The sequence below is a fragment of the Pundamilia nyererei genome, unplaced genomic scaffold (genome assembly GCF_000239375.1).
Source record: "Pundamilia nyererei isolate P.nyererei 1_Seehausen unplaced genomic scaffold, PunNye1.0 scaffold00258, whole genome shotgun sequence".
Taxonomy (NCBI): domain Eukaryota; kingdom Metazoa; phylum Chordata; class Actinopteri; order Cichliformes; family Cichlidae; genus Pundamilia; species Pundamilia nyererei.
The window spans coordinates 243,615-266,421 of record NW_005187659.1 but is presented as its reverse complement, the minus strand read 5'-3'; the positions used below and the strand labels follow the sequence as shown (position 1 = coordinate 266,421).

Sequence of the window (22,807 nt, the reverse complement as noted above, 5' to 3'; positions counted from 1 at the left end):
TTTTTTTTTAAGAAAAAGTAAAGACTATTTAATGTATTATGAAAATGGACTGCATGGCGATATGATGGCATTGCAAATTATTGAAGGATTAATGGAGTTCAAAGCCTTTTTGTGAAGGGTGAGGAGACCTTTATAACACATATGTATATACTGTTGTAAATATTTGTGACTGAGGAAAAAATAAGTATTTTCTTATTAAAATGATCACTTTTTAAAAATGTTGTTGCCATTTATATGCATGTACAGCGAGTATGGCATATTGAAGAAAACTGATGGTTTCAGTTCAATTCAGTTTTATTTATATTGCACAAAATCATTACAACAGTCGCTGCAAGGCGCTTTATACCATAAAGTAAAGACCCTACAATAATACAATAATACCCCTTTCAAGCAAGCACTTGGCGACAGTGTGGAGAAAAAACGCCCTTTTAAGCAGAAGTAACCTCCAGCAGAACCAGACTCAGGGAGGTGCAGCCATCTGCTGCAACCAGTTGAGGGTGATGGGAGAAGGCTAGGAAAGGAAGGTGGAAAGTTCCAACAAAGGAAAACAGTAAATAGGGTTTTAAAACTCTTTACAAATAATTAAGAATGGCTGTTGAAAACTAAAGAAAAAAAAGAAAACTAAAATCAAAAGAAAATTGATGGCTAAATACCAACATTAGCATGTCTTATTTAAATGATAATAATGTAATGAAATACTAACATCTTGATGCATTCTCAATCATCCAGGAAAATAAATCTCCAAAAGTTGATTCTGTTCATCTGGACGTAGCGTTTTGTCGGTTTCCCCAAATCTTATTTGGGAGAAGCTTCCGGGAGAGCTTCCGGGTTACGAGTAAAGTTGGATTTGGGGAAACCTGCAGTCAGCTGAGACTGAAGAAGTCACTTGGATGAGTGACGAAACGTTTCTCCCACAAAACGCTACGTCCAGATGAACAGAATCAACTTTTGGTGATGAAATACTAAGTTCTGAATCGAAAAGGGAGTCCTACCCAGTACTAAACAAGGTGTACCTAATATACTGACCAGTGAGTCTAGTATGACTGTGACTGAGATTGTGAAAAAGATTACATTACTCCATACAAGCTACCCAACACGAATTCATCTACTTTTATCTAATCCACTTCAAAGATCTACTTTTTTCCTCTGCATTTCTGTTTACTGACTCTCTGCATCAAAGAGCCACTTGTGTCACTTAATGCATCACTTTAAATGAACCTTTTCTTGTCTTTACACTAAATGTTGCTACTTTACATTTTAACTAACTGCACTGTCTTTGTCACTTTAAACTGTGATTTATTAGCACTGCTGCAGTGTTTTCTTAGTCAGGGGTAGTGAGTGCACTCAGTGTCTCTCTGTGCCCACTGTTGGGGGAGGGATAGTTTCCTCCCTGGTAACTGCTGGGAGCTGGGAGCGGCGTGCTGCTGTCAGCTGTAGCTTAGCTTAGCTTTCTCCTAAAAAAGTCAACAAGTCGCCGCTGGTTTACTTAGCAGCTGAGCTGAAGCGATATACACTCCAGCTCACTGTAAGAGAAAGGAAAGCCAAGGAAAAGGAGCGACAGCTGTTGGAATAAGAGACTCAGAAAGTTTACTCTAATGGATTATTTGAGCTTTCTTCGTCTTCTTTCAGCCCTTTTGACAGTAGAGCTGTTATCGCTTTCTAACGGGGCAGAAACCAGTAAGTAAGAAACACTTGAGAGCTCATGTTTTCTTTGCTGTTGACATGGAAATAACAGAGGCTAAGGGTTCCATCCCTGCGTGCTTTGGAGTTTGCTTATAGCAAAAAGGGAGTGTTTAAAAAGTTGGGAATGCCCGGAAAGTGTGAATGAAGTTTTTAGTTAAATCCTTTATTTATCCAGGAAAAAGTTTCACTGAGTCTAGTTTTCAAGAGAGGCATGTATAGGAAGCCTATTCCTAAACGATTAAATGGGAGAAAAAAAATGACAAAAGTGGGAAAATTAGTGACTTTTATTGTTGGGGTTATAAGGATCTTCTGTATATTTACATTTTCCCCCAACAATCTGTTTGTTGTAGATGCATGGTTAAAAGATATATGTCTCAGGTGTGATAACATTGTACTTTGTAATACGTGGAAATGAACTGAGTTGAATGTGACGCATTTAACTGATATGTGTTGTTGGTATAGTCCACCTCAAAGAATGGTGGGCAGCAAGTGCAGACTTCCCTGTGGGAGGGGTGTATCCTTCCTGAGTCTTTTCCTGTTGCCTACACAGGAACAGCTTAAAGAGCTTTCCTTTCATTGCTATTTCACTACAGCGCTGGATGTGGAAATCTTGCATTATTATATATAATGGAGGAATGTTGACTTGGACTGAAATAACATTTCTGCATGTGCTAAGCAAGAATGCCCACTTGAAATAACTCCAAACCCAATAGTGACTGAATACAGAAGCAGGGTGCAACATGCAGCTCAACATCCACCATCTCCACAAATGTCTAGAGAATATACTGGGAGGGGGTAGAATCTGATAATATGACTTGGTTTGCTAACACCAATGATGACTGGGTGGTAACGCTAGTTTGCACTGCAATATTTCCAAAACTACGAAAATGCAATAAATCATCGAAATGCACTCTTTACACTTTTACCACCTTCAAACTTGAATGTCAACTTGTGTTACTGTGCTGTCTTTCTGTTACTGTGATTCCCTCTCCCAACAACTCTGTACTGTAGAAAAACCAGTCAGTGTTTCCATCGATCACGTGGATAACTTTACCTCCATGGAAGAGGGCAAAGAGTTCCAGCTGCGGTGTGACATTGTCAACATTGCACCGGGAAAAAAACCCAATGTTTTGTGGTACAAAAATCAAGGTGAAGAACTTTTTTTGTAAATGTTATAGCTTACGCCAGGTTTCTTTGTCTGTATTATGCTGGGGAAGTGAGAAATGGGTACAGACGAACGTGAAAATGCAAGACATAAGGCAAAAACTGAGTTTATACAATTCCAAGTTTAATTATTATATCCATATTTGTTAGGACCTCTTTAATTCTTCAATACAACCCAAACTTTCTTGGGGAAGCTTGTCGTTTCTTTAAATAGTCTTGAGAAATAGATCTCCAGGCTTCTTGAAAGACATTCAAAGCTCTTTTTTTTAAATATTAGTAGCCTTTTGTTCTGTTCTTTGTCAAGATCCCACACTGCTTTGATAATGTTGAGGTTCGGGTTCTGGGGAGGCCAATCCATGACTGTTTCATTGTTTGTTTTTCTATCCAGGTATGCGTTTATTGTGTTGGCAGTGTGTTTGGGATCATTGTCATACTGAAAAATGAAGCAGCTGCCAATCAGCCACTTTGCAGATGGTATTGCATGGTGGATGATGGTACTTTTCTGTGTTCATAATTCCATCAGTTTTGACAAGATTCCAAACACCACTGGCTGAAATGCAAACACTTACTGCATGTCTCTCCTGACCTTCTCCATGCATATAGATGAAGATTTGAACCCAAAATTTCTCATTTTGATTCATCAATCCATAAGACCTGTTGCCACTGATTTTCAGTTCAATTGCTATAATTTGGCAGCTTTTTTTGTATGTTGTCCTCCACTGGTCCAGTGTTGCCTTACATTTTCTTTAAAGACACACAGCACACCAAAGTCTCAAGATAGTGGTTCCCTGGGAATTACTTGATTGATGCAACAATTCAATTTTATGCCTGTAAAACTGTGTTATCTTTGGCATTTTTATGAAATAAAAATACAACAAAATTTGTGTTTGCAACAGGATGCTTGATTCTTGCAACGTTTTCTGTTATGTATAGACACAACACTGATTCGTTACTTGAGTTAAGTATTAAGACATTTACAAGCAAAGAAAAAAATCCTCTGAAAATGGTTAGGTAGGAGTGGACTGAATAAGTGAAGGAAATAGCCAATATCCAAAGAAAAACCTTGGAAAGACCTCCAGAAAGTGTGGGGAACTATTGTTCGAGATCATTTTAAAATATTACAAGAAAGTCGGGCAAAATATAAAGAAATAAGGTGTTGCTTGAGACTTTTTCACGGTACTGCAAGTCATGCTTCATATCTGTTATGTCTCCGACTGATATGCAATCAGGTGGAAATGTCAGCTTTTGTCTTTTTGTTGTCTTATTTTCTGTCAGACATACTGAAAGAAACTGATTGTCAGCTTGAAAACAACAAAACCTGCAAATTCAGTGATGTCAGATCCCCGGTAAATATTTCTACCACGATTAATGTCAATCTGCAAAGGAACGACAGCGGAGCGGAGTTCAGATGTGAGGCTCTGTTAGAAACGGGATCAAACACCACTCAAAATACAACATCCAGCACTCTTAAGATCACTGTCCTGTGTAAGATCCTATTTTCATATTCACTTTTCCCAATTAAGTGGAATCTACCATTCCTTTTGTTATGTTGAACATATACTGTTTTTAAGTGTTTATATTAAATGTCGTGAAATATTCAAATAAAGAGGTAAAGATATTTAAAAGTACACAATTTGAACAAAAAGTTCCACTTTGGGATTCTTTGCTCTGAATACCCAATTTCTAAAAAATTTTTCATGCTATTCATTCTTATATTCTCAATTGGATTCATCTCAGAGGTGTGCAGATGGGTTGGAAAATATGCTATTCAAATTGTAACGCATTGTTTGTTTTTCATGGTATTGCTTGAATATTCATTGTCTTGACATTACTGTATTTACCTCTTTGTCACAACAGATAAGCCCAAAATTAATACCACAAAGCTTCCAAAAGAAATCCCCGTGTTCAGAGGCTACCCTGAGGAGCTTGTTTGTGAAGCAGATGGTAACCCAACCCCAAAGATCAAGTGGGGCTACAACCCAGAGTCGCATGTGAATGTGTCTAAAGGAAACCTCACTGTGTATGGGCCTGGCATCTACAACTGCACTGCCAGCAATGATGTTGGTTCTGCATCATATGAGGTTAAAGTGATTCTAAAAGGTAATATATTTCTGTACTACATGTTTCTGCAGAAACATAAAGCTGAAGTTCTGCAAAAGCATGAATATAAGGCTGTCCTAGACTGTATATAAAAGATGGACATGGCCAATGTGGCATTTCCCATGTAAATGGTAAATGGTAAATGGTATACATGTATTGCTCTATTTGAGAACTTTTACTACAAGTCACCCAATCACACACACATTCATATGTCTGTCATATTTTGGAGTGTAACAGATCCAAATGGAATATGGATAAAACGACAGATAAACAATCACACAGAACACAGTACAATTCAACAAAGGACAAATAAAAAGACACAACTCTTTAGATGAGAACCACGGAGGGTTCGTGAGGGCAATTGAAACAACTAGGTAACAAGAAATAGGTGAAGATAATCAAGGCCAACCAGACAGAGGAAGTAAAAATAAAAACAAGATACTGAAGACAAACAGTTAATAAAATAAAAAAGGAAGTCACTGACTAACATACAGACAAGACCCTAACATACTATGAACTAATGAACTATGAAATACCACAAAATATTATACAAAAAACTAACACCAAATAATAAGTGCAAATAACTCACAATTTTGGGTTCAAGACCAAGGATCATAACAACAATGACCTGGGTTAACACAGGTTCAGTTTCTTATCCATGAATCCTTCAACATGCAGACTAGAGAAGCTAGGGACAATTCTTAAAGCCGTGCACTGTTTCCTTTTTAAACCCATGGAATATGACTGTCTTATTCATGGTAAAAAGAAAATCCACTCTCTTTAAGTTCTCAGATTTCTTCATCAGAAAGAAGAGTGGGCGAGAATTCCCCCCAAATCACTTGCAAACAATTATTTAACTTATTGCTGCTAAAAGTGGTTGTCCAAGCTACTGAATCATCATAAGTACTTGGTTTTTGTTGAATAAATAATGATGCTGGTGTTCATCTCGGGCTTAATTCGTTTTAAGACCTTGTAAAGTCAAGGTGATATGATATGTAAAACCCTACAGCTTTCTTTTTACCATGACTGTATATTTAAGTATAATTGATGACTATGAGGGTCCCTTCATGCTCCAAAAACAACAGCTTCGGGAGGTGGTAGAGTGGTAAATGTGTAGCTAAAATATCTGCAGGAATTTAAAAAATTTCAATTTGCTGCTATAACTTTGCACTGTCCACGTTTTGCTGTGACACAACAAATTTCCCACATGTGGGACTAATAATCTTCTTATCTCTCTTATCTTTTAAATATGTTGGGGAGATCTGCCATGAAAATTTGAGGCTATGATCAAATACAGGATATATCCACAATAAGTTTGGAGTTCCTAATAAAGTGCTCAGTGACTCTATGACGCCCTATGTTAGTTTTCGTTCAGTTTCAGAAAACATTACATTGAATAGTAATTTCAATAGTAGTGCAGGAGGCTTCGAAGAACCTGGACAGATCACCAGTTTCTCACAGGGAGACAGACAACCATTCATACCCACACACCTGTGGACAGTTGCCAATTTTAAGGAAATATAAATCATAAAATGGACAATTTAGAATTACCAATTAACCTAACCACACTAACTGCATGTTTCTGGGCTGTGGGGGGGAAGCTGGAGTACCTCGAGAGAACCCAAGCAAACACAGAGAAAACATCTCAACTCCACAAAGAAAGGAGTGTGTGGAGATGGTAAATCATAAAATTATATTCCACAAATCTCTCTGTAAATATAAACTATAGCCTGTCACGTAGAACACACTAGAAACTTAAGGGGTACTACTACTTTGCAATTGATCTTCCTGCCCCAATACTTGGTCATTTTTAAAAATAAATTAGAAGCTATCAATCTTTATTTTTATTTGCACTTTTTAATTTTGCATGTTTGTTTGTTGACCCCATTAAATTATAGAGTAAAAAGTTTACATTTGTATTGTTGCACATAGGAAATGAACACCCTTGCATTGTTTCCCGTTTCACTGTCTATGTTGCAGAGGACTACCTCCCTCTCATCGCTGGATTTGTGGCTGTCACTGTGGTAGCTATCTCCACCATCTTCATCTTCATCTACTCAATCTACTACAAGAACACCAAGATGCGCCGCTACAGCCTTAAAAACCCCAAATTCAGCATGCACAATGGGAATGTAGCTCACAGCAATGGTGACCTGCAGTTCCCAATGACCCGACTATCAAAGCAGTACATCTGTATATAGCACAGAATAGACTGCTGAGCAATCTGAACGGTCTGCATCTCTCTGCCACCAGGGTTAACAGGTTTTTCTTGTTTTGTTTTTTCTTGTTGTTGTTGTTGTTTTTTTAAGTCTGAATACCGAGCCAAATACAAAGAAAGACTATTCTGTCCTCCAAACGTCAATCACCCTGTTATTCTCACATAGAGTTCCCCTTACATTATAATCAGAGGTGTAGTCCTATTTGTATAAGTAGTGCATCAATCACAGGCACACAGCCTTTAGAGTTATTTGTTTTTAAACTTGCCACTTTGGCTATATCACCAAAGTGGCAAGTTTAAATTATTCAACTATAACCATAACATGCTGCTTACAGCTCTCTCCTCCCTGGATGTGTCTTCTTTGTTTTCCATGCTTTCCTGTTTGATAGGAACAGTCTCTCTTTAACACTGGTGCCATCTCTCTTCCTCACTTATTCTCCAGTGAACTTTAAATTCTACCGTTTTTCACATAGTTGTTACATTGTAGGCACACAGCTGTGTGCAGTGCTTTGGGTTTGTGCTGAAACTCTTCACTGAGTCTGCTCTAAATATGCAGAGTGAAGAGTCCCTTTCTACTCTGGTGTTTTTCTACACATCATACGTGTCATCTTTTCCACACAGATTTTAGGTTTATACTGTAGAGTAGTTTGGCCCTAGATAGCCCAGCTTTGATTACTTTTTTTTAACTTTCTTCCATGAAATATTGTTGACGTGACAACTGAATTTCAACCGATTAAGCTAACTGTGAATATGTTGTTTCCTCTCTGGTGGGAAAAAAAGAGGTGGGGACTATACCTGCAATTATAAGTGTTTTATCCATAAGGCAGTAATACTAGGTGTAATCACAAATTTCCTTGATTTGAATAATTTAAAGAAAAAATAATGAAAACCATACTTGATTTAAATTTGGCAGGGTCTCTTTAAGGTCCTCTGCTTGTTAACGTGTTCACCACTTCCATCATGGCTCCTGTTTTTAGATCCTTCAATGAAAGATCAGTTCTCACTACTCGACTCACAAAACTGTAATTTCACTGTGAATCCTAAACTTGAGCAAATATCAGCTACACTGACGAACTGATGTGACTTCATATCCATGATTAACACTGATAATTAGATCCGTGTCTCACGAGTCCAAGCCCAAAGGCTGAGCTAAGGTAAGGACTATGTGGAGTCACCACACAGTACATTGAATGCTTTTTTTGTGTCACCAAACAAAACACAAGACTTATCTCTCGGGGCCTTGCTTCATCCTTTTCCTATAAAGAAAGTAGTCAGAATGTGATTTACATTCAGTGATCTGAAAATAGCAGGCACACTGGAAGCAGTTTGGTTTTAAGGAAACAACAAAATAGAGTGAGGGTCAGAAACATTTAAATCAGGTTTTTGATTTATTTATTTTTATTGTAGCTTTTACTCTTTGTGACTGTTATTGCACCTGGTGTAGTTACACAAATGAGCAACCTTGGCTTGAGATGTACAAGTCTGTCTATACTACTGGATTCTTACCAGTTTTCACTGGATAGAAAGAAGTGAAGGAGCAATCCAACTCGAAGGTGAAAATTTTTCCCATTTTATTTTTTATATCTGATGCATGGTTGGTTTCACTAATGTTGATGTTTCTTTTAACCTTAAGACTTCAGATCAGAACCGTATGGGATTTATCACGTCTTTAGGACATTGTGAATCTCAGACTGCTGTCCTTTAAACTGTTAAACTCACGGGAAATGCAAAGCTTTTATAAACTGCTTTTACTTATCGCCTGCTCTGCCAGCAGTGCACACACAGCAGTTTTCTTATTTAACCTCACTCTTCAATGCATATCATATTGAATGTCTATATGAATTGTATATTCAGGGTAATATTTGATGTAAATCCAAAAGTTTATATTTATTTATGAGAAACAGTAAAGGCTGAATAATTTAGTGTTGAAAATGGACTGCGCACTGGTTAGTAATGCAAATTATTGAAGGGTTAATGGAGTTCAAATCCTTCGTGTGAAGGCTGAGGAGAACTTTATGACACATTTGTATATACTGCTGTAAATATTTCTGACTGGGGCAAAAGTGTATTTTGTTATTAAAAATGTCGCTTTTTAAAACATGCTGTTCCTATTTATATGCATGGAAACATCCAAGTATTATAGTGTAATAAAGAAAACTGAGGAGTTCAAGAAAGGAAAATTTGGATATGTAGTTTTAAACCTTTTTTTACAAGTAATTAAGAATGGCTGCTTTATTTGGTTATTGGCATGAATAAAATTTAAAAAGAAAATTGTATGCCTAAATACAGACTCAGTAACCCTAAGCATACCATTGTATTTAAATCATAACAATAATATTTTTGGGGGGGTAAAGGAGGAATAACAGTACAGTATTTATGCTTTACCTGAACCTGCAGCACAGCACAATGCATATGGAAAAGCTCTGCTTTGTCCACCACACATATCTCTAAGAACATCAACTACAAGAACAAAAAGTTAATATCATTCTTTTGCCTTCCCCCATTTTTCAGAATGGTTCATTAGTGTGTTGAAGCATAGCATGTCCATCCTGTTACCCTTATTTATAAAATAAGCTGATATTTTATGTGTTTTGATGGTGGATGCACTATCAAATCCTTTTTGAAGTCTTCCTCTGCTAACCTGTTGTGGATCACATGGTTAATTGTGGCTGCTTTAAACATAAAACTGAGAATATTCTTTAGTGTATTTATATAATCCATGTATCACATTTTTTATACCGTATATATTTTGATATGTGGATCCCAAACATGTTGGGTAACGAGACTTTTCATGTAAAAGAAGACTATAAAATGTCTTTAAATGATCATTTCAAAATAGAATACAATGATTTGTTTTAATTATCCCTTACATGTAATATATGAGTTATATTTTAAAGCTGTCCAAATCTATACATACAGATAATTATAAGGATGGTGAGATCATTAAAATAAACAAGCATTTTACAAGAAACTGTAACAGTGAAAATTCCATGTTGTCTAAACGAATCAATGGGGTCTCTTGAATATAAATATATATATAACTAAGTTCAAATGGTGGGCTGGTATATGTCCCATTTACATTGGTGCATACAATGTAAAACTAAGGAAAAATGTTCCAAAAGATTCCAAAAAATCTTGATTTTATTTTGAAAATATGCTCATGCACTACATACTGGGTTCAGTACCGGTTTAGCATAGAGTATGTGAAGCATTCACAGGTGTGATGTCATCTCAGTTATCTTCTCTCCACCTTTTCTCCCTTTTTTGTTTTGCTCTTTCCTAAATAACTAACCAACTAAATAAAATAAAAAGATTTTAGTTATATCATTTTATACATCATAAAAAATAAACATTAAAAAAATATACTGTGTTACTACCTTCAATTTTGGTTTCAGTTTTGGTCACAGCTTGTGGGCAGAGCAGCAGGGGCGACACAGGTGTGTGACTAACTGTATTCAGGCGGGCCTAATTTATTTGTCATTTCTTTGAGAGCGTGTTGTCCTCTATGCTGAAACCATGATGTGGTTCTTCTTCTTCTTTGGCTTATTAATCGCGTGTACAGGTGAGTTTGTTATCTATCGTGTTTGTTTCTTTGTGATATAAAGTTACAATATTATGTCTCCGTTAATTTATAATTCATATCAGCTCTGTTAATGTACCATATAAAAATACTGCCATACTGTCTATGACCTTATATTTTTATATTTCATATTTGCTTTATTTAGCTTGATGGGTTTAGTTTCAGTTTTCGTGTGATTCTGTAGGTTAAGCGAAACTTGTAAATGATACAGCATACTTGTGAAACCTGTTAAACTTGTAATTCCTTGAAAGGTATGACAGAGTTACCAAGTGACAAACAAGAATCTTCTGTTCATAAAATATTTTCTTTTCTACTAAACGGCTTTTTTTCTCCTTCCTATAAACCACATTATCATCTACAGGAGAAACAAAGCATGGTCCCACAAAGCATCTTAAAACTTGATTTATGGGGCTATACTAATTAGACCAGCTTTCATTATTGTTCATCTAATTCATCTAATGTTGTTCATTAGATTGGGTATATTTCTGATGTCATGAGTAGATAGTTTTAAGCTTCTAAAATTGATGTATTTTGGTGTAAAAAAAAAAAAATAGCCTCTGTTTGTGTCACCTGTTATGCTGTAGATACTGTCTGATCCACAGTCCTAAGGAAAATCTAGTATTCCACTGTAGTTTGATGCTTAGTGGCTTTTTAAGAGGTTTTTAAAACCAACATATTCTGTTTTCATGAAAATGAAAAAAGACTCCTTTAAAGCTTTCTGTCTGGGGCGTTAAAGAGGATGACTGTAGTTTTAGTTGTCTAATGATTTTTTTTTTACTAGAATGACAACAGGTTCAAGTGTTAATGCACAAAGTCAAGTGAGAGGAAAGAAAGTAGTGTTGGGTATGTTGTGATTTGGCAAAAGGTGTTGAAATATCAGTTTTTTGTTTTAAAATATTGAGTGGCTCATCCTTTAAGTGGAGATTCTTCAGTCCCCTGAACTGAGTACCAGCCATGTATGCATCGCTGTTTGTGCCATATGCCAAACTTAAGTCTACTTCTTCTCTAGGAAACCCTGCAAGTGCCTCCTGTCCATTACAAATTAGTCCCCCTAGAGTTGTGGTGAGACTTGAAGGCTCCTTTTCAGCCAACTGCACCTCACTATCTGACCAGATTGATGGAATGGGCTGGGAGTCTCCATATGGAGGATTGGACCTTACCCAGGGTGTCACTTCTCTTCTCTTTTCAATTGACTCTGTGCCAGTGTGGGAGTTAGAGCCAATGTGTTATGTAAATCTCCATGATGGTGATCAGTGTGTAAAACTGTTACCAGTCACTGTTTATAGTAAGTAGCCTTAACTTTCTCATATATTTCCTAGAAAGGTGTTTTAATATTAGAACACTGAATGACATTAATTCATTTAATTTCTTCTACTTGCAGAAATGCCAGACAGTGTGTCATTGAGACAGAATTCAACTACAGTGAAAGAAGGTGAACAGTTTGCCATACAGTGTGACATTGTTAATGTTGCACCAGCAAGAAATCTCTCTGTGCTTTGGCACAAAGGAAATAAGATCTTAAATTCTGAGACATTTGATGACTCCAGTCCATCTCCCGTGAGTAAGTCATCTGTCCTCACTCTGACTGCTCATGGAGATGATGATGGAGCTGAGATCTGGTGTGAAGCAAAACTAAACTTGTGGCCAGGAGAACAAGGTCCTGCCATGATGCGCTCAAAGTCACATAGTGTGACTGTACTCAGTGAGTTTTCATCACTTGTAATTGTATTTTCATTTCTTGAAGTTTTTCTCTGTTCATCTCTGTATTCTGATACATTCATAACATTTCTTATTTCGTTATACTTTTTTTATTGTCATAATATTTTGTGCTGTGATTCTCCATTGAGTAGTCGTCATGGGACCACTGCTGGGATTTTAATTGTTTTGGTGTTTGTTTTAGGGATGTGTAGTTTGTTGTGTTTGTATATAACACTGGAGACAATGGCTCGTTTTAGGCACACTTTAATGTCCATCAAACTGTTTACGTCACACTCACTTCACTTCTCTCTCCTCCTCATTGTACCCGTTACACAGTAGCACCTTTGGCCCAAAGGAGTGATGGCAACCACAGAGCACACAACACCCAGATTCAGTCCACACAAGATAGTTTATTACAGACAGAGCAGAAAGACTGAGAAGATGAGCTGAGAGCGACAATGTTAACACATTTCCCATCTCCCACAGGGGCTCGAACAACCTTCGAGTCATGCTGGCAATAGGTGTGGCCGTTGGAGTTTTGCTCCTCATTGCTGTTGCATATTATGTGACACCCAATGGCACAATCTCTTTCCACAATTGTGGCTATCAACCAGGAACTCCCTCAGGATGAGTATAAGGTAAACCTTTATCTTCTTATAAAAATGCACATCTCTGCTATTATTATTATTTCTAATTATTTTATTTGGTGTTTGGAGAAAACCTCTGTAACATGTCTGTTGATGGCCGACGGACATGTCTGCTCTGCGTGCTCTGTGGGTGTTCTTCTGTTCAAAGCTGTAGCTTTAAAAATGCATTATCTTGTCAGCTATCTCTAAAGCTCCACTAATCAAGACTGCTGCCCTACCACATATTTGTGGTACAGAAAATGTGTCAGGCTTATTATGGAGGCATGACTCACTGCTTCCTGGACTTTTTTTGGACACCTTTTCCACGCAGTTATTTTCTGTTTCAGTTTTAGGCAAAGTTTTCCATTGTATTTGCATGTCTGTAGCTGATGTCAGGATGGTTATTTGAGTGAACTGGTCTTGATGCTACTGAAGGTGGTTCTACTACCCATTGAATCAGATGGCTTTTTTTCCGTTGTTTTCACTAATTTGCTTATCCATTTTGATTTAGTTTTTGTTAAATACAGTGTAGTGAAAAGGTATTTACCCTTTTCTTGAATTCTTAGCTTTTTGTATTTTTGTTACACTTGAATGTTTCAGATCATAAAATAAATGTTAACATTAGACAAAGATAACCTGAGTAAATGAAAAATGCTATTTTTAAATTATGGTATATATGATGGTATGGGATCCAGTCAACCACAGAGAGAGCCACAAATGGAGAACACTTGGAATAGTGGCGAACCTTCCCAGAAATTGTTGAACCTGCCAAAATTACTCCAAGAGTGCATCAACATCAAAATCTCATCCAGAGGTCATAAAATAACCCAGAGAAGCATCTAAAGAACTGCAGGTCTCACTTGTCTCAGTTGAGGTCAGAGTTCATGATTCAATAATAAGAAAAAGAGTGGGCAAAAAATAGCTTCATTGGAAAGTTCCAAGTTTAAAAATCACTGCTGACCAAAAAGAACACAAAGGCTCAGATGGCCCGTCTTCTGTGGACTAGCTAGACAAAAGTTGAACTTGCGTCCCGTTACATCCATCGCAGCAGTCCATTTAAAGGACATCATACCACCAGTCAAACATGGTGGTGGTAGTGTAATAATCTGGGGCTGCTTTGCTGCTTAAAGACGTGCACAACTTACAATTTACTGAACAATGAATTCTGCTCTCTAACAGAAAATCCTGAAAGAGAATATGCAGCCCTGAACCTCAAGCATGATTGGATTGTGCAGCAAATCCAGAACAGACCAGCATGTGCACCTCTGAATGGCTACAGAAAAAAATACAATAATAAATTACGGCACTGTTAAACTCACGGGAAATGCAAAGCATTTATAAACTGCCTTTTCTTATCACCTGTCCTGCCAGCAGTGCACACCGCAGTTTTATTATTTAACTTCAGTCTTCCATATATGTCGTGTTGAATGTCTCTGTATATTCAGTTTAATATTTGATGTAAATCCAAAAGTTTATATTTATTTATGAGAAACAGTAAAGCCTGAATAACTTATTGTTGAAAATAAACCGCACACTGATGTGTTAATAATCCGAATTATTGAAGGGTTAATGGAGTTCAAGTTCTTTGTGTGAAGGCTGAGGAGAACTTTATAACATATTTGTATTTGTTTGTATGTGCTGTAAATATTTGTCACTTAGGCAAAAGTGTATTTTCTTATTAAACATCTTGTTGCTATTCATATGCATGTAAACAGCAGTTATTAGTGTAATAAAGGAACATAAAATATACAAGGTTGTAAACCTCTTTGCCAGTAATTCAGAATAACTGTTTTCTTTGGTTGTTGTTATGAGCAAAATTAAAATCGAAAGGAAAATTGTAGGCTTAGATACAAACTCAGTAACCTAACCATATAAACATACCATTGTATTTAAATCAAGGAGCACAATATAGTTTTGTCTCAGCCTGCTGCACAGATACAAGGCATATGGAAAAACTCTGCTCTGTCCTGCACACAAATTTGATATCTCTATAAAAGGCATAAACTGTTTGCTTATTTCGGGGACATTTGGCGCACATGAAACAAAGGCACCTGAATTCTCAGTGTTTTGTTGGAGTCTGTCCTCGGGAGGGTGCTGTGGGAGAATCCAACAGGTTTACAGGTATGGACGCCTTCATGTGCAGTCGGGAATATTGCTATTAGACATTTCTACCCAGTATGAAAAGACGAAGCTCTAAGCCTTGCGACTTGGTTGTATAAAAACTGCATACACATTTATCATTTACATGCTTTAAAATTGACGATTGAATGCTGAAGTCTTGGAGGAGGGGGGGTTTAATTGAGTAATTAGCTGAAACTAAAGGTTGAGCTAAGGTTAAATGAAACTAGTTGCTATACTGCAAACTTTTGAAGGTTTTCTTCAAAAGTAAATCAAATGTTTAATTTATTAAGTAAGAGGTTGAAAAATAACTTCGAACTGTTCCTTTAACTCACAATGTCGCTTCAGAGCGAGCAGAAGACGGGACGCTTGGTGAGGTAATCGTGTGACTGTCGTGATAGTTGCTGCCTGACTACTTTTGGTTTCGGATTTTTTTTTTTCCCTTACAGGTTTAGGGTTTGGTCACAGCTTGTGGGTACAGGAGCAGCAGGAGGAGGGACACGGGTGCGTGAATAAGTTTATTCAGCCGGATCTAATTTATTTTTCTTTTCTTTGTGAGCGTGTTTCCCTGTTTGCTGAAACCATGGTGTGGTCCTTCTTCTTCTTCGGTTTATTAATCGCGTGTACAGGTGAGCTTGTTTTCTTTCTTTGTTACATAAAGCTACCATATTGTGTCTTTATGAATTGATCGCTGCAGCTTCGAGCTCATCTTCGGGAGAAAGCCTACGCCCATTGTTTGATACATATCAGCTCTGTTTGTGGACTGTATAAACATGCTGTCCTACTGTCCATGACCGGGTTTGTATTTGTTTTCTTTCTTATAATCGTGAATTTCAGTTTTAATCTCGGTGTTGTTAGATCTTCTCGACTAAACACAGCTTGTAAATCATTGACCCAAGTTTGTGTATTTTATCAGGTCAGTGTCTGAGCTGTTATTCCTGGAGATGTATGAAAGAGAAACTAAATGACCCAGAAGAAATATAGTAACATTTGTATCAACCACTGTAAACTAAACAACAAAAAAGTTAGAACCCCTCACATCCAATCAAGTCCGACCCCCGTCACCACCAACAAAATGAAAAGAAAGTGCTACCAGAAACAAAGGAAGGGAGGGGGGTTACATTCAGTGAAGCAAACATAAATATGAATAGAAATTGTACTCTGCGTGTCTACATTCAATGCAGTTTTATTTATAAAGCGCCAAATCACAACAACAGTCGCCTTATATTGTAAGGTAAACCTTACAATAATACATACAGAGAAAACCCAATAATCAAATGACCCCCTATGAGCAAGCACTTTGGCAACAGTGGGAAGGAAAAACTCCCTTTTAACAGGAAGAAACTTCTGGCACAACCAGGCTCAGGGAGGGGCGGGGCCATCTGCTCTAACTGGTTGGGGTGAGAGAAGGAAGACAGGATAGAAGATATGCTGTGGAAGAGAGACAGAGATTAATAACATGTACGGTTCAATGCAGAGGTCTATTAACACATACTGAGTGAAAAAGGTGACTGAAAAGGAAAAACTCAATGCATCATGGGAGTCCCCCAGCAGCCTATGCCTATTGCAGCATAACTAAGAGAGGATTCAGGGTCACCTGGTCCAGCCCTAACTATATGCTTTAGCAAAAAGGAAAGTTTTAAGCCTAATCTTAAAAGTAGAGATAGTGTCTGTCTCCTGAATCCAAACTCTAAGATGGTTCCACAGAAGAGGGGCCTGAAAACTGAAGGCTCTCCCTCCCATTCTACTTTTAAATACCCTTGGAACAACAAGTAAGCCTGCAGTGCGAGAGCGAAGTGCTCTAATGAGGTGATATGGTACTATAAGGTCATTAAGATAAGATGGGGCCTGATTATTTAAGACCTTGTATGTGAGGAGCAGGATTTTGAATTCAATTCTGGATTTAACAGGATTTAACAGGGAGCCAATAAAGGGAAGCCAACACAGGAGAAATAAATTTGCATCTCCGTATTTCATCATCTTGTGTGAACCCAGAAAAAAACAACAGCTTTGAAACATGATTTATGGCACTACTAGACAGACCAGCTTTTCTCAGAGATCTGTTTCTTTACAGAAGGGGCAGATTTCTTGCTAATTTTATGAGGAGATTTCCTTAAGGTTCATGGGAATGAGTAGGAAAATTTGCAGTTTCCATAACAAAGCAATGAATTATCATCTCTCATCACCTTCTTTGCAAGAGAAATGTGAGTCATGTCACTGAGTAAGGCTGGTTAAGGTTAGCAGAAAATCTTAGTCTCTAATACTGATCCCAGAAAATACTTTAAATTACCTGAATAAAGTTTCCAGTGGGTATTTTGCTTCTGAAATTAATTCTTTTGTCAGCTGGAGGTATAATGGTGTAAGAGACTCTCCAACAAGCTTGTGGTACCAGTTATGCTGTAGATACTGCCTGATCCCCTTTCTTGGGGGGGGGGGGAGAATGTGTCTTTTAGATTAGAAGTTCTTGTCTTTAAATCTAAAATATGTTCTAAATTAAATCTTTATAAAAGTAAAAAAAAAATGGTCCTCATTTAATTTTCATCGGGAAAGTTGAAAAGTATAACATTTGTGACATTAATCTTATCTGGCTATACAGGAATGGCTTGACTTTCAAATACTGAAAATACTCATCTAAAAGGTAGAGTGACAAAAAAGGCAGTCCTGTGTTATTGGTGGAGAGATGTTGAAATATCAGTTTGTGTGTTCTGAAGATGAATGACTCATCTTTTAAGTGCAGCATCTTCAGTCCCCTGAACTAAGTCAGAGTAACAGCAGGGCCATAATGCATAGTAGAACATCAAAGTACATGTTGCCATACACCTAGCTTAAGTCTTCATTTATCTTTCTAGGAAACCCTGCAAGTGCCTCCTGTTCATTACAAATTAGTCCCCCTAGAGTTGTGGTGAGATTTGGAGACTCCTTCTCAGCAAACTGCACCTCATCATCTGACCAGACTAATGGAATGGGCTGGGAGTCTACACATCAAGGAGTGGACCTTACCCAGGGTGTCACTTCTCTTCCCTTTAAAATTGACTCTGTGCCAGAATGGAAGATGGAGCCAATGTGTTATGTGAATTCCCGTGATGGTGATCAATGTACGAAAACATTGCCAGTCACTGTTTATAGTAAGTAGCCTTACATGTCTAAGTAGGTCAATATTATTATTTGGTCACTGAATAACATTAATTCATTTTGTTTCTTTTTGTTACAGAAATGCCAGACAGTGTGTCACTGAATTATAGCTTAACTAAAGTGGAAGAAGGGCAAAAGTATTACATACAGTGTGACATCGCTAATGTTGCACCAGCAAGAAATCTCTCTGTGCTTTGGCTCAAAGGAAATACTATTATAAAATTGGAGACATTTAATGAGTCCAGTCTGTCTCCTGTCAGTAAGTCATCTGTCCTCACTCTGACTGCTCACAGAGATGATGATGGAGCTGAGATCTGGTGTGAACCAAAGCTGAACTTGTGGCCAGAGGAACAAGGTCCTCCTTCAGGTCCTCCAGTGCGTTCAGTCAAGCATAATCTGACTGTACTCTGTGAGTTTTTAATATAATTTCTAATTTAATCATCAGAAGATTCCCTATTGTTTTTTTGTTTTGTTTTTTATTTCACATGTATTTTATATTTGTCTGTATTTTGATTTCATGTATGTCCTCAGATCCACCAACCTTCAACAAGCTTGAAGATGAGACTCTGGAAATGACAGTTGGTGAAAATATGACTTTAAATTGTAACGCTAAAGGAAACCCTCCACCATCATACCGCTGGGAATTCCCAAAATTCACAAAAGAATGGCGTGACAAAGAAGAAGTGATTGAGCCAATTCTAACCCTACCGTTTGAGCTTCCAGGAGTCTATACATGCACAGCCTATAGTAACCGAGGCAATGTGACTAAATATTTCAATATAAGCGAAGCTCCAAGTAAGTTCTCATCAGTTACTTCATGACATTTCGTATCTCGTTATACACTGAACAAAAATATAAACGCAACACTTTTGTTTTTGCAAAGGACCCATCACTATCAAATATTGTTCACAAATCTGTCTAAATCTGTGTTAGTGAGTGCTTCTCGTTTGCCGAGATAATCCATCCCACCTCACAGGTGTGGCAGGTCAAGGTGCTGATTAGAAAGCATTAATATTGCACAGGAGTGCTTTAGACTGCCCACAATAAAAGGCCACTCTGAAATATGCAGTTTGAGCACACAGCACAATGCTACAGATGTCGCAGCTTTTGAGGGAGCGTGCAATTGGCATGCTGACTGCAGGAATGTCTACCAGAACTGTTGCCTGTGAAATTAATGTTCATTTCTCTGCCATAAGCCGTCTTCAAAGGCGTTTCAGAGAATTTGGCAGTACATCCAACCGGCCTCACAATCGCAGACCACATGTAACCACACCAGCCCAGGACCTCCACATCCAGCATGTTCACCTCCAGGATGGTCAACCAGGTGGAGACCAGCTACCCGGACAGCTGCAGCAACAATCGGTTTGCATAACCAAAGAATTTCTACAAAAACTGTCATAAACCGTCTCAGGAAAGCTCATCTGCATGCTCGTGGTCCCCATTGGGGTCTGGACCAGACTGCAGTTCGTCACTTTAACCAACTTGAGTGGGCAAATGCTCACATTTGATGGTGTCTGGCACATTGGAGAGGTGTTCTGTTGACAGATGTTTTTACTGTTCAGGGCAGATGGCAGACAGCTTGTGTTGCGTCGTGTGGATGAGCAGTTTGCTGACGTCAGCGTTGTGGATTGAGTAGCCCATGGTGGCGGTGGGGTTATGGACAATGAACACGAGTGCATTTTATTGTTGGCATTTTGAATGCACAGAGATACCATGTTGAGATCCTGAGGACCATTGTTGGGCCATTTATCCATGACCATAACCTCATGTTACAGCATGATAATGCACGGCCCCATATTGCAAGGATTTGTACACAATTCCTTGGAAACTGAAAACATCCCAGTTCTTGCATGGCCAGCATACTCACCAGACATGTCACCCATTGAGCATGTTTGGGATGCTCGGCTTGGCATATATGACAGCGTGTTCCAGTTCCTGCCAATATACAGCAACTTTGCACAAGTGTTGAAGAGGAGTGGACTAACATTCCACAGCCCACAATCAACAACCTGATCAACTCTATGCCCATTGCACACCATTTGTCTCAGGCACACCTGTGCAATCTTCGTGCTGTCTAATCAGCACCTTGACCTGCCACACCTGTGAGGTGGGAATGGATTATCTCTCCAAAGGAGAAGTTCTCACTAACTCAGTGTACGTTCTTATTGTCTATAATATTTTGTGCTGTGATTCTCCATTAGGTAGTCATCCTGGGACCACTGCTGGGATTTTAATCGCTTTGTTCTTTGTTTTCATTTTTATTTTGGGATGTGGGGTTTATTACAGACAGAGCAGAAAGTCTGAGCAGATAAGTTGAGAGCAACAATGTAACAACATTTCCCATCTCCCACAGGGTCTCGAACAACCTTTGGAGTCATGGTGGGAGTGGGTGTGGCTGTCGGAGTTTTGCTCCTCATTGCTGGTGCATATTTTGTGGCACCTAATGGAACGTTCTCTTTCAACAAAGGCGGCTATCAACCAGGAACTCCCTCAGGACCAGTATAAGGCAGACTTTTTTTTAAATTCAGATTTGCATGGCTATTATTTTAATTTTTGTTAATGATTTTATTTGGTGCTTGGACCCAAAAATTCTGTAACATGTCTCTTAATGGACAAAGGACATGTCTGCTCTGCATGCTCTGTGGGTGTTCTTCTGCTCAAAGCTGTAGCTTTAAAAATGCATTATCTTGTCAACTATCTCTAAAGCTCACTAATCAAGATTGCTGCCCTAACAAAGATATATAATACAGGAAATGCGTTTAAATGCACTGCAGTAACCTTTACAAGTCTGTGTATAAAAATGCAACAGATAAATAATTAGATTTCATCCCCACTACAGTCTGATTTTGGAAGCATGATGTGCTTGCTGGCCTTATTTGGAAATCTTTACTACACAAATACTTCCTGTTTCAGTTTTAATCAGGCTAATTCAAACCTTCTTGCATATGGATGTGATGTTTTCCTCTCTCCTGCACATTTGCACAAGTCTGTAGCTGATGTCGAGATGGCTACTTGAGTGCACATAAACTCATTTAATGAATCAAGCTGATGTTGGACTCAGGGGAATTAACACCTAACAGGCGCTCTTTTTCTAGCTCATCATTTTGGTTTTATGGCTTTCACACATACTGTATGGTTTGTTCTGTGCTGATTATCAGCTTCGTGCTGCAGCAAAGCTCCGATGAAGCCACTATATCCTGTCCATGCAAAACTACAAATGAAGACAAAGGTCGTGAAGAAGAGCCTCACATGTATCAAAGGAATTAAACAGAGCATATATTTTGGACACAATTGCTGTAATACGTTGATACAGCTATATATGGTCAGAGTGGATTTCTCAGCTTTTTGTGCAGTTGTTCTTTTGGGTTATGTTTCTCATCTAGTAATTGTGTTAAAAAATACTGTTTTTATTGTTTATATGACTTGATAATTGGGTACTATTTAACAGCAATTGTTGCCTCATCTGAATTGTAGACCTCTTGTGTGTCTTTAAAAAAATAACAATTCATCAAGAAGTACATTAAATATTTGCATAAAATTTTTTTTTTTAAGGAAAAATTAGCAATTCTATGTCAGCATTTTATATATTCATTTTGTTTCTACTCATCTAAACATGTAAATGCTTTGGAGGTACTTTTTATGGAATTACTTGAGAGCACAATGTAGTAATTACTTTTTTTAAGTATTCATTTTGGGATATGCATAAATTATTCATATTTCTTTCTCCTTTTTTGTAAAATTTGATTTCTGTATGCACTGGTACGTCTTTCGGATCGCTTCATAATTTTTGCACTGAATAGAATGAGAGTTTATCAAGTATTGCGCCAACTTTTCTCATGACACAACAGTTGTTTTACTGAGTCTGCATTTTACCAGAGTTTGTCTAATTGTACCAGTGACATGTTTTTAAGAAACTACATGTGTGTGATTGTAAATCCTGAATTAAACAATTCAGGAGACGAGGCAAAGTCAAACCAGTTTTCTTTCTCACTCTCTGTCTTTGAGTCTGGCTACATTTTACAATGTTCACTCTGCCATACTAATTAGTTCTTTAAAAAGTGAATGTAAAGAAGATCATTTGTGATCCAGACTACTGTTGCCAATATAAACATATTTCTTATGAAACCATGTTTTTTTCCTTCTCTGTCACTGTTCAAATACTGTTTCTGTATGCTCTGTGTTGCCCTAACAACCTGGCACAGCCACCAGTGCTCAATTAGTCATGGACTTAAAGAAAAAAAACAAGATTTTTCAAATGAGCAAACGCACAACATTAACGTGTTTCGATAGAGAACTTTTAGAGGGAAGAGCATATTCAAAGCTGCAAGTGAACTGAGCTCATACTGCAATGTGTAAGTTGAGATTCCCAGCTGTGCTGTCCATAAATACACCATAAAGCGTTCGATTACTCGCTCCCTTGCACTGCAGTTGTGGTCAGAGCTGATAGGCTGCGTAGCATTCTGGTCACAGTTGGGAGTCTTACAAGCT

General features: G+C 37.8%; 3 protein-coding genes across 5 annotated transcripts in view; all 3 read left to right on the top strand.

Annotated features, from left to right (window-relative positions):
- LOC102196685 (hemicentin-1) overlaps window positions 1-7,419 on the top strand; it is a 21,359-nt gene extending 13,940 nt beyond the window's left edge. Inside the window, exons 11-14 of the mRNA XM_005749929.1 lie at window positions 2,695-2,832; window positions 4,123-4,332; window positions 4,705-4,947; window positions 6,928-7,419. Of these exons, the coding sequence (XP_005749986.1) occupies window positions 2,695-2,832; window positions 4,123-4,332; window positions 4,705-4,947; window positions 6,928-7,148 (812 nt within the window). The 3' untranslated portion in view covers window positions 7,149-7,419. The remainder of the gene's footprint in view (window positions 1-2,694; window positions 2,833-4,122; window positions 4,333-4,704; window positions 4,948-6,927) is intronic.
- A 4,192-nt stretch (window positions 7,420-11,611) lies between these two features.
- LOC106455897 (intercellular adhesion molecule 1-like) lies at window positions 11,612-12,983 on the top strand. Its single transcript, XM_005749926.1, has 2 exons — window positions 11,612-12,030; window positions 12,127-12,983. Exons 1-2 carry the CDS (start codon window positions 11,700-11,702, stop codon window positions 12,780-12,782), a joined length of 987 nt encoding a protein of 328 aa, XP_005749983.1. The 5' UTR covers window positions 11,612-11,699; the 3' UTR covers window positions 12,783-12,983.
- LOC102195746 (intercellular adhesion molecule 1-like) lies at window positions 12,978-22,443 on the top strand. Of its 3 annotated transcripts, none has more exons than XM_005749928.1 (5): window positions 12,978-13,081; window positions 18,037-18,312; window positions 18,399-18,728; window positions 18,851-19,114; window positions 20,673-22,443. In XM_005749928.1, the coding sequence occupies exons 2-5, from the start codon at window positions 18,150-18,152 to the stop codon at window positions 20,822-20,824; spliced, it is 909 nt and encodes a 302-aa protein (XP_005749985.1). In that variant the 5' UTR covers window positions 12,978-13,081; window positions 18,037-18,149; the 3' UTR covers window positions 20,825-22,443. The 3 variants fall into 3 exon arrangements, with proteins under 3 accessions (XP_005749985.1, XP_005749982.1, XP_005749984.1); XM_005749925.1 differs by lacking the exon at window positions 12,978-13,081 and adding an exon at window positions 15,505-15,816; XM_005749927.1 differs by lacking the exon at window positions 12,978-13,081 and adding an exon at window positions 15,827-15,985.
- The last annotated feature ends 364 nt before the right edge of the window (window positions 22,444-22,807 follow it).

Coding starts and splice junctions, on each gene's coding strand:
- LOC102195746 (XM_005749925.1), top strand. CDS start 15,771: ATGGTGTGGTCCTTCTTCTTCTTCGGTTTATTAATCGCGTGTACAG. Junction 18,313..18,398: donor ATTGCCAGTCACTGTTTATA/GTAAGTAGCCTT, acceptor TTTTTGTTACAG/AAATGCCAGACAGTGTGTCA. Junction 19,115..20,672: donor CAATATAAGCGAAGCTCCAA/GTAAGTTCTCAT, acceptor CATCTCCCACAG/GGTCTCGAACAACCTTTGGA.
- LOC106455897 (XM_005749926.1), top strand. CDS start 11,700: ATGTATGCATCGCTGTTTGTGCCATATGCCAAACTTAAGTCTACTTCT. Junction 12,031..12,126: donor GTTACCAGTCACTGTTTATA/GTAAGTAGCCTT, acceptor TTCTACTTGCAG/AAATGCCAGACAGTGTGTCA.